We start from the raw sequence: 17636 nt of genomic DNA, 5'->3' as shown, positions 1-17636 counted from the left end.
TGCCGTCGTCAGTGAAGGATGGTGAACAGGAGGGGTCTGGCCGCGCTGGCCCCTGCCCATCCTGGCCGGTCTGGCCGCGCCGCCCCGCTGGGGATGCGGATGCTGAAGATGAGGGTGCTGAGGATGCGGATGCTGAGGATGCGGGTGCTGGGGATGCGGATGCTGAGGATGCAGATGCTGAGGATGCGGGTGCTGAGGATGCGGATGCTGAGGATGCGGGTGGTGAGGATGCGGATGCTGAGGATGCGGGTGCAGGATGCGGGGGGTGCTGAGGATGCGGGTGCTGGGGATGCGGGTGCTGGGGATGCGGGTGCTGAGGATGCGGGTGCCGAGTCCGTCCCGGGTCCTGTCGTCGCAGGCACCGGCCGCACCGAGCTCCCGGCGCTTTCAGCTCGCTTTCCAGAACCCGGTCCTCGGTTCGGCGTCCGGCAGGGCCCGGGCTCTTCGGAACCCACCCGCGGCCTTTTCAGGCGAGGTTTCCCTTCACGGCAGTCGGTGAGCCTTCCCAGGCTGCGCGAGGCTTCTTCGCTGTGGCTCTTGACTGCGTTTTCGGGACCGCCAACCCCGACCTCGTGCAAGCACTCGTAGGACCGGCTGGCAGCCGCGGGGCCGGAGGAGGGGGGCTGCAGGGCCAGGCAGAGCCTGGCTCTGTCCGGGGCGTCCGCCAGGGCCGGGGTGCTTCTGCTCAGCTCGGGGTTCAGATCAACCGTCTGCTTCTCGCCTCTGCTGCCCGTCCGCCCGTTCTTACAAGCCGCTTCCTTCAGGAAAAGCCCTCTTTTCGGCAGTGTGGGCTGCGTGGGAGAGTCCTCATTATAGTGAAAGCACTCTCTGATGGACCTCTTGGGAGTTGTATTTTCACAAGGAAGAGGCCGGTGGTTCTTTGCACCAAGCTGTGGGCAAGAATTAGAGTCTTGCTTTTCAGTCTCCGAAGAGGACCGAGCATCGGCCAGAACGTCTCCCGAGGAGCGTGTCCCGGGTGCTGAGCCTGGTTGCCCCTCAGCTGCGGAAGCATCGTCCTGCTGACCTCCACCTTTGCCCTCTTCTGACAGAGACATTTGAGAGGAGTCCTCCTTGAGAGCTTCACGGCCCGAAGGGACAGGGTCAGCAGCCACAGTCAGCAACCCAACACTTCGGATCAGCTCAGGAAACTCTTCTTCCATCTCACTGTAGCTCCAAGAGTCAAAAGGTTTAGTTTTGCCCTGGCTGGAGGTTGCGTCACCCAGGTCACCAAGCAGATCCTCACTGGGACTGTAGTCTGACAGTTCAAATGCAGTGATGCCACAATCCAGAGACAAGTAATTTTGAGAACACTTGATAGTCAACTGCCCTGAGTCATCCACTTCTGTTAGAGAGTCAAGCCGGCCCTGAAACAGACAATAGTAAGGTTCCAATAAATGCAATATTTATAACACTTAACTACAGTTCAAGTGAAATCTAGGCACAGGCCAGTCCAACGGTCAGCTTCTGTTTCTCAGTCCGAGCTATAGAAAGGCACATTAGCCAATGTCACACTGCCTTAGATGCAGGATCCTCCTCTTAAATATTCAAAAATGTGTCTTTAACAGGGCATAGAGCCCTAGAAATGGTCAAGATCAATGCAAAAATAGTTATCTTTTCAATTTTAAAACAGCGCACTAGCATTTCATAAGCATTTCAGGCTTTGTTTCCTGTTTGTGGCTCTGAGGATTGAACCCAGGGCCCTGCATGTCCTAGGAAAGTGTTCTATTACCATGCTATCGTCTGCGCTATCCTGCTGGCCTTGAACTCCCTCTGTGAACCCGTCAGGCCTGAACGTGCAGGCCCTGGGCCTTAGCCTCCGGAATAGCCAAGATTACAGGCCCACACCACAGCTCTGGCTTCACAAGCTTCTCTGAAGTAAACAAGTAACACCCATTTCCGTGAGGAAAAGCGAGATGTGAGTAAAGTCTCCGGGAATTTCTGAATGTCGCTTTTGATTTCTGCTCTCACCCAAACACCTACCACCATGGCTAAGTCCCAGTAGACACTCAGTAACTTTTTTTTTGACGCAGGGTCCCACCTTTCAAAGCTTCTTGAGAAAACTCTGAATGTCCAGACCTGGTATCTCAGCTGCATCTCCTCCCTCGCATTGTATCTGCCCATCTCTCTGCTACTATCAGTCTACGTTAGTTACTAACTGGCCTCCTCCCTCCCTATCCAGAATTCCAAGTAGGCTGATTGGATTTGAAATTCTTCCATTCTAAGTAACAGCATCATTTCACTTTTTACACGTCCCTTGTGTTATTATGGCTCTGTCCAATTGCCAATGTAGTTTCTGGCATTATAGGACACACGGGGGGATTTCTGATTGATGATGTAGGGTAACAGGGCCCTGGATCCTACTGTGTTTACCAAGCTGAAGGACAGCCTGATCTAGGCCTTTAGAAAAGGAGGTGAAAGTGACCTCTGTTCTAGCTGTCAGATCCTGTGTCCCTTCAACCATGTTATCCCAAGATCTGGTCCCCCCAGAACTTACAGGGAGTTTGATTACTCACTTGTTAAATGTGCCCTTGCCTTTATCTCTTACTCCCAACACTCTCCACGACATCCAGACAATCATAATAACGACAATGGCCCCTCTACCTTTTCCTCGGCCTCAGTTTCCCTAAGTGGGAATGGTTGGCTCCTATTATTACTTCATTTAACCCTAACGACTTTCTTCTGGGATCTGCACTGTTATGTTTTGCATTAGAGCAGCCAGAGTGGAAGGAAGGAAATAAACACGTGGCCTCTCTCAACTAAGGACCAACCTGGGCCTGGGACTGAGTCTTGTTGGACCCAAAGCCAAGTTCTGACCTGGTATAATCTTTTAAACTGACATGTCTGTTCCTCAGATTTGTGCTCTATGCTGACAGCACAGGAACCTTTAAAAATTGCAAATCAGTGCTGTTATTTCTCTGCGTAAAATTCTTAGTAGCTTCCTTGGGCTGTTCGATTGAAAAAAAAATCCTACTTAAAATCCCAGTACCACGTATGAGATTCCTTCCCCACCTCTTACCCCATCTCCCAAACTCCAAACCCCCTGAAGGCAGGCAGGAATAGGCCTCTCTCACGTAACCCTCTCCCCTCCTTCATCCCCCACCCCGGGTACCCAACCATAATGTCTTCCTTTCAGTTTCTGATCATACCAGGTCCCCTCCCTCCTCAGAACGCCATACTCCTGTTTCCTATCTTGAAAGCTTCCTATCAACATCGTCTCTACTATCTTACTCTTCCTTGTCCCTTAGAGATTAGCCAAAGTTTTTACACAACCTCAGTCAGAAATATTCAGAGTAAGAATCTTAAATCTCTGCTAATTTCTCTTTAAGCATTCATCTCCATGTAAATAATCGCTATTGTGAATATTTGACTAATTTATTCCTCCTTCTGCACGTAAGCACCATGAGCTTATGAACCACACAGAAAATGTGTTGCCTGCACAGAGTGAGGCTCAAAGGCGCAGCCGTGGAATGAACAGGCAGGGATATGTTGGACTGTCTCTCTCCACCTTTGTGTAATTTCTTCCTCTGATTATGTACTTTTGCTTGACACCATGATTAATAAAGTCATGGTCTGGCTCTAGCACTAACTAGCTGTGTGATGACAGGCCAGTAGTCTGATGTTGTTAAGTCTCATTTCTTTCATTTAAAAAAAAAAAAAAGAGGGTCAGTGAAATGGCTCAGTGCCAAGCCTGACAACCTGAATTTGATCCCCAGAACCCACATGGTAGGAGAGAACTGACTTCTGAAAGTTGACCTCTGACTACCACATATATGTCATGGCACACATGCATGCAGAGAGAGAGACAGAGACAGAGACAGAGAGACAGAGACAGAGAGACAGAGAGAATAAAATAAAAATACAATTTTAAAAACAAAATAATAAGCCTAGTCACAGAGATGTTGAGATGCTAAAAGTACATAAGATGAAAGTGTGGAACATGGATAAGTGCTACAGCGATGTTCAGTCTGCTACTCTTGTTACTCATTGTATTACTCATTTTAGTACTAAAGTACATTGAAGAAGAAGGTTATCACCAAGATGAACTGCTTCTAACACTGAAGTATCTGCACAGACAGATCAAGATTAACCCCAATCTCAAAAAAAAAAAAAATGTTCTAAGTGGAAATGTGTGGTTTTTGTGCTTCAAACCCAGAACAGGCTTCTTAAATATCAAAATCAGAAGCCAGAACATCCAGGAGTGAGCCATACAAATAAAAGTCACAGCTTGTGCAATTTTAAGGGAACAATAATGAGATTCACAATCTTTAATTTGTTACTTTTTATGTGTGTGAGCATATTGCCTGCATGTGTATAAGGGGCTGACAACCATCCATGACTCCAGTTCCAGGGAATCCAATGCCTTCTTCTGGCCTCCAGGGGCATTGTGTGACACAGATGCATTTAACATACATGCAGGCAAAACACTCATACACATAAAATAAAAACAATAAAAAGTAAAAAAAAAAAACAAAAGAAAACAAAAAACAAGGAATGAGTCAGGCTATGTGGTGGTGTATGTTTTAATCCCAGCACTCAGGAGGCAGAGGCAGGCAGATCTCTGTGAATTAGAGGCCAGCCTGGTCTCCATAGTAAGTTCCAGGGCAGCTGGGACTACAGGGAGATCCTGTCTCAAAAAAGACCAAGAAATGAATAATAAATAAATAAATAAATAAATAAATAAATAAATAAATAAAATGAATGAATGAATGAATGAATGAATGATTCAAAGTACTCATATCGTGCACAAGAAAAATAAAGTTAATTGATTATATAATGTTCCAACAATTCTCATTTGATTTGCTACATCCAGAGTAATTTTTCCAAGGCAGGCAGTTAATCCTAACATTCCTGTTAGGAAACGCTTATCCTGTCCTCAAAATAAGGTCCAATTCTCTTGCTATGGCTTCAGAAGCTTATCTTTATAATCTGCTTTTCTGTTAGCTCCTTGCCAAGCCCTACTTCCAATTGCCCCCAGCTTTTTTCTTGGGCCCCTGTCTTACCCCTGGTCCTGCTCCTGCCATTACCCTGCCTAGATCATTTTCTGCTCCTATTCACCTGTCTAGTCCCACCTCCCCTTCAGGGCTCAGGTTAGACTCATTCTGGAAAGTCTTTCGATTTGATGTCTCTTTCTCTGGTCTCCAACTGCACCTTGAAGGCTTATCACACTTTGGCCTTAGTTTATTAACCTCGATTCCCTACTAGGGCCAAAGCTCCTCAAAAGTAGGAATGATGTTTTGATCATATTTTAGCACCAAATGTCTGTACACAGCAAGTCCTCAACAAATATGTTTTAAATAACTGAAGAGGGGACAGGAAGTCAGGAAGTATTAACATTATCTATGAATGGCATCTATGTAAACTACTTGGTACGTCAAAGCCCCCTTCACATCAGAAGTGCCCTAACTTACAGTCACGACACCTAGATCCAAGGCCCAGCTCAGCACCTGTTCACTTACCTATTTAAAAGCTCATTCTCACATCTCTAAACCGGAAATATTTTCAAATGGAAACACTTGAGAACGCACACTTGCCTTCAGAGCCCACTCACCTCCTTTGTCTCTTCGGAGAAAGCTTGCAGAATGTCAGTCTGCCTGGTGTAGTTGCCATTGGCGTCCTGCAGGCCTTGCAAGATGCGTTCCCGGAGAACCAGCACAGACACCCGGAGCTGGTGCCAGAGGAGCTGCACCGCGTGGATGTCCACAATGACGTTGACCGAGTAGGACAGCAGCTTCAGGGAGAACTCCGTTTCAAGGAGAGCATGAATTTGTTCAACGTGGTCAGAAATATCTTCACAAATGTCCTGCAGGAAAGAAAAGCAAATCTGTGAGGGGCAACTTTACCTCATCCCGGGGAAGGAGTTAGAAAAGGTCACTCACATGCACCAGCTACCAGGGCCAAAGGAGCTTGTGTTAGACACCTGGCTTTTGTTGGCGTAGCTGCATATGTACCAGCCTTGCACACGTAGGTACGGGAAGGTCAATCTCTGTTCTAAACCACAAAGTCTCACTTTCTTTCAGGTATCCAAATTGAAAGTGCAGCCAAGATGAGAGGTTGAATTCTTTGTTTCGTTTTATTTTTTTAGCTCTTTGGGGTTCTAGCGATGGGAACCAACAGCTTTTTTAACCTGACAGGTAAGCTATCCCGAGCACACAATAGTTCAGAATAGAAGTGTCAGTCAGACATCCCGCAGGAAGAGAAGCTAGAATGTGCTCCACAAGAATCCCCAGCCATTCGGAACGAGCCCTGAGGCTTTCAGTGTAAGGGGCAACGGCCACTCGGAAAGAGGACACAATTTAATCCTTAAATTCACAACGAACGTCTGGATTCCCAACTACACACCGTAAACAGAAGAGCTTTTGAGATGCAGAGCCAAAAACATCCCAAAGATGAAAATGGAACCCAAAATCTTAAAGACATTAGTAAATCAAAGTGTCAACCGCCTTCGCGCACAGGACTAGGTGGGGAGATTCGGTGTCTGACATGACACTTGATTTCACAAGCTCTCAGTGACCAATGTGTCAGAGGACAAATGCATGAAATAAGGGGCATCAATGTAGTATTTAACAGGACCATTTAAGAGTCTACTGCGAATCACAATATTAGATGTGTTGATCACAAGGGCTCTGTCTGTTCAACTCATTTTTAGTTGTGCATCTGTGGTTTTAAAAACTGGGGCTTTTACCTACGATTTTTGTTAAAGATAAATTTTTAAGATAAGCATTTGAATTCTGAGCCCTGATATCAGTGTCAAAATAGTCTTTCTATGCCAGAAACATAACCTTCTGATTTCATGTATTTCAGTTATTTGTTTAAAACTAAAACCTTAACTGTGCAACATTACATTGAACAAATGCATCTGGTTCACATTGCCCTGACTTCATACAACCCATACCACTGTCTTAGGTGACAATGATATTCACTCTGAGAGCCTCAAATTCCTTTACTCTGTAACTTCTAGGCTACCACATCTGTTCTGCTGACACATCTGTCCGCCGTAGCTCTGTTCCAGGCCGGGCATCACTCCATCTGTGAAGTGGTATCAGGAGGTCTCCTGTACCACCAGCTCCTCTTTCTCCAACTTGTTTAGGCCCACTGCAGTGCCCCCTGGCTCTCCCAGGCACTCTCCCGCTTCCTCTCAGGCACCTCCCCACACGGCATCATCACCACCATACCAGTCACTCTCTTGCCAATATTCTCAAACTCTCACACCCTTGATTTTCCTTCATTAACCTCTGTCTCTTTGTGCCTACAGAGAATACTTTAAAATACCTAGACAAGAAAAAGGCTTCATCGTCAGCCTAAACCACAAAATTACTGATAGCCCATGGTCCTATCAAGTCTGGTTGCTTAGAGATGCAATAAGTTAAACAGATGCCAATAAGTACTGCTTCCAGCTGCCTACACCCAGTTACCCCCTGCTAGGGGAACTCCAGACCAGCTATATGGGGTCAGGCCCCTTGCTGACACGCCAGATGACTTTGAGCTCATTATGATATCATTAAAATGATAAAAAGCACATCCGTCATGTTAGGATCAGGCTGTGCCCTGCTCTAAGCTACGCCACAGTGTACAAAACGGGTTTTTCTGATTGTGCCCTGCCCTGGGTGACGGCTCCATTTTACAGAGAGAAAACAGGCAGCATGACTCTGCACTTCTTTTCCCCACATAAACAGCACCACCTGCCCAGCATCAATCATGAAGCACAGACTGGTTCCTAAAAGCAAGAAGATACCACCTATAAACTTACCAAAGTAGATTGGGACCGTGTGAGCACATGGATGGATTAAACTCGTATCAGAAAAATCAGGCCCAAGAACTTATCACACATACAAGACCAAGGAAAAATGCAACACCCTCTCCTAGACCCTCCTAAAGAGAAGGGCATCTGCCACTGCAGTGGTTATGGCCACCACCAACTTGTCATCTGACCACTCAGTGTGTAGATGAAGGACCAACAGGTAGAGAGCTCCCCAGGACCTGTGCTTCCGTTTAGTCCAATCCCTACTGCTGAGGACCTGCATAAATTGCCTCTGTCCATCCACCTGTCTGTCCATCTCACCTCTCCTCTAGGACCCCCACGGTCCTGTATGACACCTTCACTGCTAGACTCAATCTCCCTGGGCTCGATCCTGCAATCTGGCCTGCCTCTGTGGCATTACCTAACGTCCCCCGCCCCTGCCTGGACACTGATGTCTTTGTATCTGCATTGATGCTCTTCCTCTGCCTCCAGGAAGACTTCTGAACCGTTTGAAGTCTGCTGTGGACATTTTAAACCATTTTGTAGCCATTCTGAAACCTCCATATAGATATAATTACTATGTCATGTAAAACATGTGATCTAGGCGTGAATATTTGTAATTAAGATCAGAATAAAAGAACTGTGTTTGCCAACGGCCAGTGTGCTGCGTGCTTTAGTGTCAGCCTGACACACCTGGGTGGAGAGGCCTCACTTGGAGAATTTCCTCCACTGCCCTGTGGCGGTGTCTGAAGGGCATCTTCTTGACTGTGATGCGGGAGGGCCCAGCCCACTGTGGGTGGTGCCACCCCTGGGCAGGTGGGCCTGTGTTGTATAAGAAAGCAGGCTGAGCAGGGGCCAGGGGAGCAAGCCAGTAAGCAGAGTTCCTCCATGGCCTGTGCTCCAGCTCCTGCCTCCAGGTTCCTGCCCTGAGTTCCTACCTTGGGCTCCCTGATGAACTGTGACCTGGGAGACGTAAGACAAATAAACCCTTTCCTCCCCAGGTTGGTATCGGTCAGCGTGTTTTGAACAAACACTCCAGAGAAACAAACTAGAACAGCCCCCAAAGAAAACCAAGACTACGTGGCAAACTGTTGGCAATGAAACTGATGGATTTTATTAATGTCTTATTATTTGGTGATTTCTGACTTTGTGGAAATACACAAACTTGTCCATCTACGTTTCTGAGACAGTGCACTCAAAACACACCAGCACTGTGACAAATCTCACCGTACCCAAATTAGGGCAGAAAAGAGATGGTACCCTGACTCCTGGACCGTTTGGAGAGCTGACAACATGCATGTCACACCTCCTCCTAACCCCACCTAGAAAAACCCAAACCTCACACCTACCCCAAGAAGAGGAACCATTTCCATTCTGTTGTGGGTGAACAGCATTTCCTGGCTATTTCCTGTGTTTGGTTATTTGCAAATAGCCTTGAGTAGGAAAAAGAGCCTATAGACTTACTCCGTAACAGCTTGGGAAATCTTTGTGACACCTGCTAGGAATAGACTGAAAGGCATTTCTCACATGCCCCACCTCCCACCCCAGCACAAAGGTTATATCTAGGCTTGGCACCACCTGCCAACACCCATGCCTCCCGTTCCCTTGACACATGATTTGGCTCCTTCATAAAGGATGGAGTGGTCAGAGCCAGGCCATGGGTCAAGATTCCCAGGCAACTCTCCAGGGGAAACAACCCACGAGGGACACTAAAGCAACACTGGGCTGGTCAACCACACTCCTACACAGCTAGGAAAGGAAGAGCAAGTTCGCCAGGTTCCCACAGAAGCTGATGAACCTTGGGGTGGGGGGACCACCCTCCCCACAAGTGCTCACCTCCCTCTTTTGAATATTTTGGCAATGTGCACATGAAGCCTTTTTAAAATTCTAAAACCAAACACAGTGTGATGCCACCTCCTGGCATCTATAAATTATGCCTTCCTATCTCCTACCAGTTACTTGGCTTAACCAAAACCACACGGACACACAGACTGTAGGATACAAGTTCTGTGTATGCGTGCGTGTGTGTGTGTGCGTGTGTGTGTGTGTGCGTGTGTCACTGTGCACCCCACCCCAGATGGGTGTGTGCACTGCACTTGCCCAAACGTGAATTTTGTTCTGAACATTTGAGGGAAGATTTTGTTAGAGAAACAAAATAACCAAGTAATTCTGAATTGTATACTTTGTAACGATAGAAAAATCTGGTTTTCCTTGTCATCCTACATAAATACTAAACAAATATTTTACCTACAGAATAATTAGTTTATGTATTCAATATTGAGCCTCTGAAGATTTGAGGCAATCTGTTTATTTTAATGCAATCAGATAAGCAGATATTAGAGACTTCTAAAAGCGATTTGCTGAACTGCTGTCTCCCAGCAGGCACTATTTGGATTAAAAGGCTACCAGAGATCTGACCTTGTGAGGCCCTGTAAGTATTTCATTAACAAGGTGACCTGGAAGTCTGGGGCCAGGTGCTGGGCCAACCTAACTGGTCCACTGACCCAGGCAGGGTCTCTGCTCATGTGACTGAGTCTCTCAGTGAATAGCACATTTACTACTCTGTGGAAACTAAATAGTAATTTTAGATGAGAATCCATTTTTAAGGACTATAAAAAGAAACAACACACTCATGATAATATTTTCAAAATCTATCCATCCGTCCATTCATCATCCATCTTAAAAGCATATAAACAAAATATTTTTATCTGCTGCTTAGAGTATTAATAGACAGTATTTCATGCCACAAGTGGAATTTTTCAAACCCTTGGCAGAGCAGGGCTGATTAAGCAGAGAGCGCAGCTATAGTGAAATATAATAATAGAACTAACATTGCTTCATTTCAAGTCATTTCCTGTTTTGATAGAGAGAAGTGCTGGTGGGCAGACAACTGAGTCTAGGGAGGGTCAGATCGGTGCGAGCCACGGAACCCATCCCATCGTGAAAGCAATCGCTAAGCCTACCCAATGTTCTTCAACAGGGCCGGCTAAACTTGGAAAGCCTCTTTGCAAAGTCATAGTTTGAGATGAGCCCATTGCTCCTGCGCACACCCAACTCCTACTTAACCCCTTTCTCCAATGTTACCTCAGCCAGACCTTTGGTACCCGACTTTTAGATTCCTCTCCTGATTCCCAAACATTCCACACCTGAAATGATGGGACCATGGGAAATCTACCAGCCCACTCCATCTCAGACCTCAGATTCGGACCCTGCCTTTAAGGCCACTCCTACCCACCTGTTAAGTCATGTCTAGAAACAGAGAGTTGAAGGGCCTTGGGTATGTGAAGGCAAAAGGAAGACGGAACAGGAGAGAGACCACCAAGGGGTCCAGACAGACGGTCTCCCTTAGACGTTCGCCCGGAGCTGTTATCTGCCCTATTACCACATGTGTTGTGAACAGACGAAAGCCACTCCATGTAACTTCCTATGATATTATGAAACAGCGGGATATTATTTCATCTAAGTCTCGATGATTTTATCAATGAAGGTAGCTTCGTTCCCAGAGGATTTGTGTATTTCTGTCTATGAACGCTCTTCCTAACTAAGGGACTCTGTCCCATGGTTCTCTCCAAATAGTGGAGCCAGTTAGTTGGTAACTGAGGTGCTATGGATCCTAACAGACTGACAATGGAAATTGATACTAGTAAATAAAACTGTTCAGGGTTATTTTTCAATGTTACCAATTGATATTAATTGCTTTATCTATTTTAAATCCCCCATGAGTCTACGTGGATTTCATTCATTTATATCCTTTCCTCTAAGAAAAGTTGTTGTCCAGAAAATTCACTTAGATGACTGGATTAACAAATGTCTCTGGAAACAGCAGACTGAGGAAAGCTGGAAAATATCCTTTAAACAACAACTTTTTTAAAAGGACACTCAAATTGTCCCCATTTCAACCTGTAATCATTAAGGACACGTTAAAAACTGTAGAACTGTACCCAAGGACATCAACTCTGCTATATGATTAGTTTAAAAATGATCATACTAAAATGAAAATAAAACTTTGTTTTGTCTTATGTATTATTTCCTTTAGTTCTTAGTTAAAAACAAAAACAAAAAACAAAAAAAACGCACAACTCTTAAGCCCACGGCACTGTGAACATCAGCACAGATTTCATCTAGTAATCTCTAAACAGCTCCTGCACTGTTTTCTGTAAAGTAATGAAGAAAAAGAGCATAATCCAGGGTCTCTCTCAAAGTGAATTCAAGGGGTTGATGACGTCTCTTCAAACCCATGAATACATAAGGAGTTTTCCAAACTGCTGTGCTAACGGGGGCAACCAGCACTCCCCCTGGCTTGTTAAACCCGTAGTCCGGCAGTCCCTGGGACTCAGGAGCACTGAACGCCTTGTGATGCCCACCGCTCACGTCTCGCCCTTCTGGGTGGTGCGGTCTCACAGCTGCAGCTGCGGCTCCTGCCCTTGCGCCAGGATCGCCTGCTGTTACTGAGGCACCTGCACGGACAGCAGTGCGACCCAAGATTATTTACAAATATTCTCTAGATGATTATGACAGTGTCTTTTGTTTATTGTTCTTAAAATTTGGTGTGATGTTTACCTAACAAGGCACCTTTTCTTTTCTTTACTCGGAAAATGGATTATTTACAAATTTTAGTTGTATTTATTGCTTCTAGATAGACACAGGTTCCTGAAGTGTGTTCCATTGGAATGCCCAGTTTTGACCAGGTTAGGATAGAAATAATGGCACCCTCTGTGATTGCTCTACTTGTGTATTGTGGAAGCCCTGAGAGTGACTCCTCAGCTCCTCCTAGCTGTCCCAAGATGGGGCTCTTCCTGTTGCCTCATTGCGAGGCCACCAAACCCCCTCTCAACCACTCTCAAAGCATTGTGAAGTTTCCCTGGGATATGACAGGTATACCTAGACCAACCTCCTGTCAGATGCCCTAAACTGCCTGATTTCTGTGTATCGAGGCCTCCCACAAATTTCTAAGTACTCGAGTAACAGTGGGTACTCAAGTCCTCCAAACACAGTCCTTCCCCTTCCCTCTGCCTCAACTGCAAAGAGAAAGCAAAGCAGATGCGCACTGTGCCACAACCTGCCCCTGCACGGGACAGGAGCCAGCCAGCATTTTGCCCTTCTCCACCCCCACATATCGTTTCTCTTCCCCTAAAAGTAACTCTCCTCTAGACCTGCACTGTGTGACTTCAGCCCATTCAGACGGTTTTCCTGAAAGAAGAGTAAACTGAAGCCCACTTTGAACAAAAGCTCTTCCTCTTCTCTTTTTTTCCTGCTGGAGTTTTAATGGTCTAAGACGCTCATCAGAGTATTTCAGTCCACCTAGAATGGAAGGTTTTCATGTTCTAAAGTCAACAAGCCAGAGAGAGTAATACGGGATGGGCTTTCGTGCATGTGTTGGTCCGGCTTCTTCACGAGTAATCACAGACATAGATGATTTAATGGCATCTTTACTCATACGGCCACTGTGTGTGTGTGTGTGTGTGTGTGTGTGTGTGTGTGCGCACGCGCAAGCGTTCAAAAAGAAGAGATTGATACCGTAGTTTTAAGTCTAGGTTTCTTACAGAAATGGCTACTGCTTGCCTCAAGTGGCAAATGATGCCAGTATTCTACATGGGTGGGCAATTGGAGTCAGTGTCACCTCCCACTCATTGGGTAATACCCACAGCTTTTACCTTTCTTCTCAACAATTTTCAGCACGCGCGCGCGCGCGCTCATTAGAAAAAGCTGAGAAGATGGGGCTGGAGAGATGGCTCAGTGGTTAAGAGCACTGGCTGCTCTTGCAGAGGACCTGGGTTCAGTTCCCAGCACCCACATGGTGGCTAACAACCATCCATAACTCCAGTTCCAGGGGATCTGATGCCCACTGGCCCCCATGGGCATTACATGACATGGGTAATTACATTACATACATGCAGGCATAACACTTATATACATAAAATAAAAATAACTAAATAAACATTTGCTTTTGGAGACTATTGTATCATTTTCGGTTGAGTATTGAATGTTAACTTTTAAACTATTATTATTAGTTAACTATTGAACATTCACCTGACAAGGTATTTTTATACCCTCTAAAGTAAACTACTTCTCAGTAAAGAATAAGAAAAGAAGTTCTTCTACTTCAAAAAGAATACCCAAAAAACCTCACAGTCAACATCAGACTTAACAGTAAGAAATTAGCTTTCCTACCAAGGTTAAGAACAGGCAAGAATAATTCCTTCTTCACAATAAAATAATAAGAGAGAAAAGGCATACAGATTGAGAAGGGAGAAACAAAACTCTGTTATTTACAGATAACCATCTACGTAGATGTTACGTGATTAACAACAGCAGTGACAAACTCCTGGAATTAATAAACAATGACAGCAAAGGAGGGTCATCATTAAGTTAGACCAGCAGTGAACAAATGGGATTTGAAATAAAAAATAGAATAGCATTTACACTAGCACTCAACCCCCAAAATCAAATATAACTCTAGCAAAACACAGAGAGATGGCTCAGTGGTTAAGAGTACTGTCTGCTATTGCAGAGGACCAGGGTTTGGATCTCAGCACCCATGTGGTATCTAACATCCATTCCTAACACCAGTTCCATGGGATCCAACACCCTCTTCTGGCCTCCACAGGCATTTCATGACACAGGTGTACATATATATATATATGCAGGGAGAACACTCATACGCATAAAATAAAAATAAATAAATAAATAAAACATATATACAGCAAAATATTTATAAGATCTATAAAAGAAAACTATAAAAGAGAAATAAATTTTAAATAGATTAGGCAATAGTTCATGTTCATATATAGCAAGACTTAATACTGTCAAGATGTCGGTTCTTCCCAACTTGACTCATACCTTCAATGCCATCAGTCTGGCAGGTTATTTTGTAGCTATTGACAGACAAATTGTGAAGTTTATATGGAGAGATAAAAACCTATAACAGCCAACCCAAAATTAGATAAAAAAACTTAATACTAACTGAAGAACTCCTCTAACTTTGATGGGACACCAATTGGCCACTTCAAGACCTAGTACCCAGGCTGCAGTGATTGGCCCAGTGTTATATTGGCAAAAGAATAGACAGATGAATGGAACAGAATCCTGTACATCTACGCAAATAGAAATAGGCTCACATAAATGATAGTCAATTGACCTTCGACAAAGAAGCAGTCAATACCATGAACAGAAAGTCCTTTCCCACTGGATTGGTGACGACTATGCAGATAAATGTATTGTGAGGCACTTAGACCACAGAATACTACATAATGCTACAATCGAACGAGCTATTACCCCACGGGGACATAGAGGAAACAGACGCTTCTTACCTAGTGGAAGAAGCTAATCTGAGAAGGTTACATATATCTGATTCCAACTGTATAATAGGAGGAAACTAAACTATAGGGTCAGGTAAGCGGTAGCCAGAGGGAGGAAGCAGGGTGGAACTGTCAGAACATGGGGGACTTTTAGGGCAGGGACACTGGTCTGTAAACCCTAAAGACGGTGTGCTAGTTAGGTTTAATTGTTAGCCTGACACCACCTCGACTCACCTAAGTAGAGAGCCTGCATGTGTGTAAGTGCACCTGTGAATGCAATGCCCACGGAGGTCAGAAGAGGGCTCCAGATTCCCCAGAACTGGAGTTACAGACAGTTGTTAGCCTCCATGTGGGTGCTGGAAACTGAACCTGGTCCTCTGCAAGAACGGCAAGTGCTCTTAAGCACTGAGTCATTCTCCAGTCCCTGGGAAAAGCATCTTAATGAGGAATGATCTAGATCAAGCTGGTCTGTGGCATGTCCGCAGGGGATTGTCTTGATTGTTGATTGATACGGGAAGGTCCAACCCATTGTGGGCAGCACCATTTCCTAGGCAGGGGTCCTCAACAGTGTAAGAGAGTAGAGAGCCAGCAAGCAAACAAACAAGGACCCATGCGTTTATTCTTTCTTTGCTTTTTAATGTGGATGTGAGTTCCTGTCCTGATTTCCTGGAAATGATGGACTGTAACTTAGAATTATAAACCAAATAAAGTCTTTTGTCCTGTCTGCTGCTTTTTGTCAGGGTAGTTATTACAGAACCAAATCTAGGGGAGATGGATATATGGTGTCATACATGTGTCAAAATCCACACAATGTACACGGCAGAGGGAAGACTTTGTTAATAACCATATGTCAGTGTAGGTTTATGAGTGCTAACAGACGTACCAATCTGGTATGGCATAGTAGTAGATAATGAGGAAAAGTATGCCTGTGTGGGGGCAGGGAATCCATGGACCAAAAACTGCTCTATAAAAGGGGGCTCCTCTGGTGCTACAAGCCCGTAATCCCATCACTTAGAAGACAAAGAGGCGGGAGAATCAGATGTTCAAGGACAGCCTCAGCTACGTTAGTGAACTTTAGGCTAGCCAGGGTTGCATGAGACCCTGTCTCAAAACCAAAACAACAAAGTAGTCTTTACAAAAGCAGAAACTAAACCATGCCCCTTTTTCTAGAAAACGCACTTTCCAGTGGCCCTGCTTTCTTCTCTGTCACATTGAGAACCTTTGCAATGGCCCTAAGCAGTAGCTGGTAAAAGCACCTAGATGAACAAGCTCTTCTCTCCAAGGTTGTCTTGTTTTGTTTCCGGTTTTTTGCTTTTGTTTTTTGAGACATGTAGCCCCAGCTGGCCTGGAGTTCATTATGTAGACCAGGCTGGCCTGGATCTCACAGAGATTCACCTGCCTCTGCCACCCGCTGTGATTAAAGGTGTGCGCCACCATGCCCAGCCCTCTTCATAGTTTGAAGAAATTTATACGTAGTGATTATCCTTTGTACTGGTAAGATTCTGGGGTCATGATGACTGAAATGAGATCACTTCTGGAAATGATTTTGCTGTTATAATTAGCTCTAACTCATGCAATTCCTGCCAGACTGTCCTCCTAGAGGCAGGAAACAGGTTCTACTTGTCTTCCATGTCTGCAAGGCCGGCCGGTACAACGCTGTGGCGCACATGAGCAATATTCAAGGGGTGTTTACAGGGTTTTATTCAGCTGAAGAATGTATGATATTTCACAAATGAAAGGGAAAGCCCTAAAAAGGAAGCGCTAGTTTAGTTTCCTCTCTGAGGCATACCATACTAACCAGCTCTTGGTCAACAAGTGTAACAGACATTGAGTTGGCCCTCATTCGATGAAAGGTGCTCAGTTTAGGAACATTGGGAAATGGTAAATAGAGGAAGATCAAGGTGCCGAAGAGGACATTTCCCTCTTTCTTGTTTCACGGTCTCCTGACCTCCATTACAGAAGTGCTAGTTAGAAGTAATGATAGGTCATATCGACCACAGGCAAATGTGAGTTGTACTGCTTTTCATGACTTGAAAAATAGTTGTTTACATATTTTATCGAAAAGCTCCAGAGAATCCGTTAACTGAACTATCACTTTAAATCCTGAATTCCAAGTTGTAACTTATTTGAGGAACAGAAACATTGAACAACAAGTTTAGAAGGAAACTGATCATTGCTATTGGACATTGCTCTGAGAAACTAGTCAGACCCATCTACATTCAGTGTTCTGAATAGAGCTTCAATATCTGAGTTCCACCTGGAAGCATTAGCTCCCTCCCTCCTGTAATCCCAATATTCAAGAGGCCTAGGAAGAAGGATAAATAATGGGGGGACAGGGGCTGGAGAGATGGCTCAGCGGTTAAGAACACTGGTTGTTCTTGCAGAAGATCCAAGTTCGAATCCCAGCACTCACGTGGCAGCTAACAACTGTCTGTAACTCCAGCTCCAGGGGATCCGACAACCTCTTCTGAGCTCCTTGGACATTGCACAACACAGGTGCACTTACCTATGTACAGGCAATACACTCATACACATAAAATAAAAATAAAAAAACATTTTAAAAAAAAAGAATGGGAGGACAGCTTGGGCAGCACAGCAAA

At 45.0% G+C, this 17636-nt stretch overlaps 1 protein-coding gene across 1 annotated transcript in view; it reads right to left on the bottom strand.

Annotated features, from left to right (window-relative positions):
• Akap6 (A-kinase anchoring protein 6) overlaps positions 1-17636 on the bottom strand; it is a 451429-nt gene that overhangs the window by 306369 nt on the left and 127424 nt on the right. Inside the window, exons 3-4 of the mRNA XM_008850328.3 lie at positions 5549-5800; positions 305-1364 (exon numbers count right to left, since the gene is read on the bottom strand). Coding sequence (XP_008848550.1) covers positions 305-1364; positions 5549-5800 — 1312 coding nt within the window. The remainder of the gene's footprint in view (positions 1-304; positions 1365-5548; positions 5801-17636) is intronic.

The sequence above is a fragment of the Nannospalax galili genome, unplaced genomic scaffold, assembly GCF_000622305.1.
Source record: "Nannospalax galili isolate Female #2095 unplaced genomic scaffold, S.galili_v1.0 scaffold725, whole genome shotgun sequence".
Taxonomy (NCBI): domain Eukaryota; kingdom Metazoa; phylum Chordata; class Mammalia; order Rodentia; family Spalacidae; genus Nannospalax; species Nannospalax galili.
This window is presented reverse-complemented; position numbering and strand designations above follow the sequence as displayed.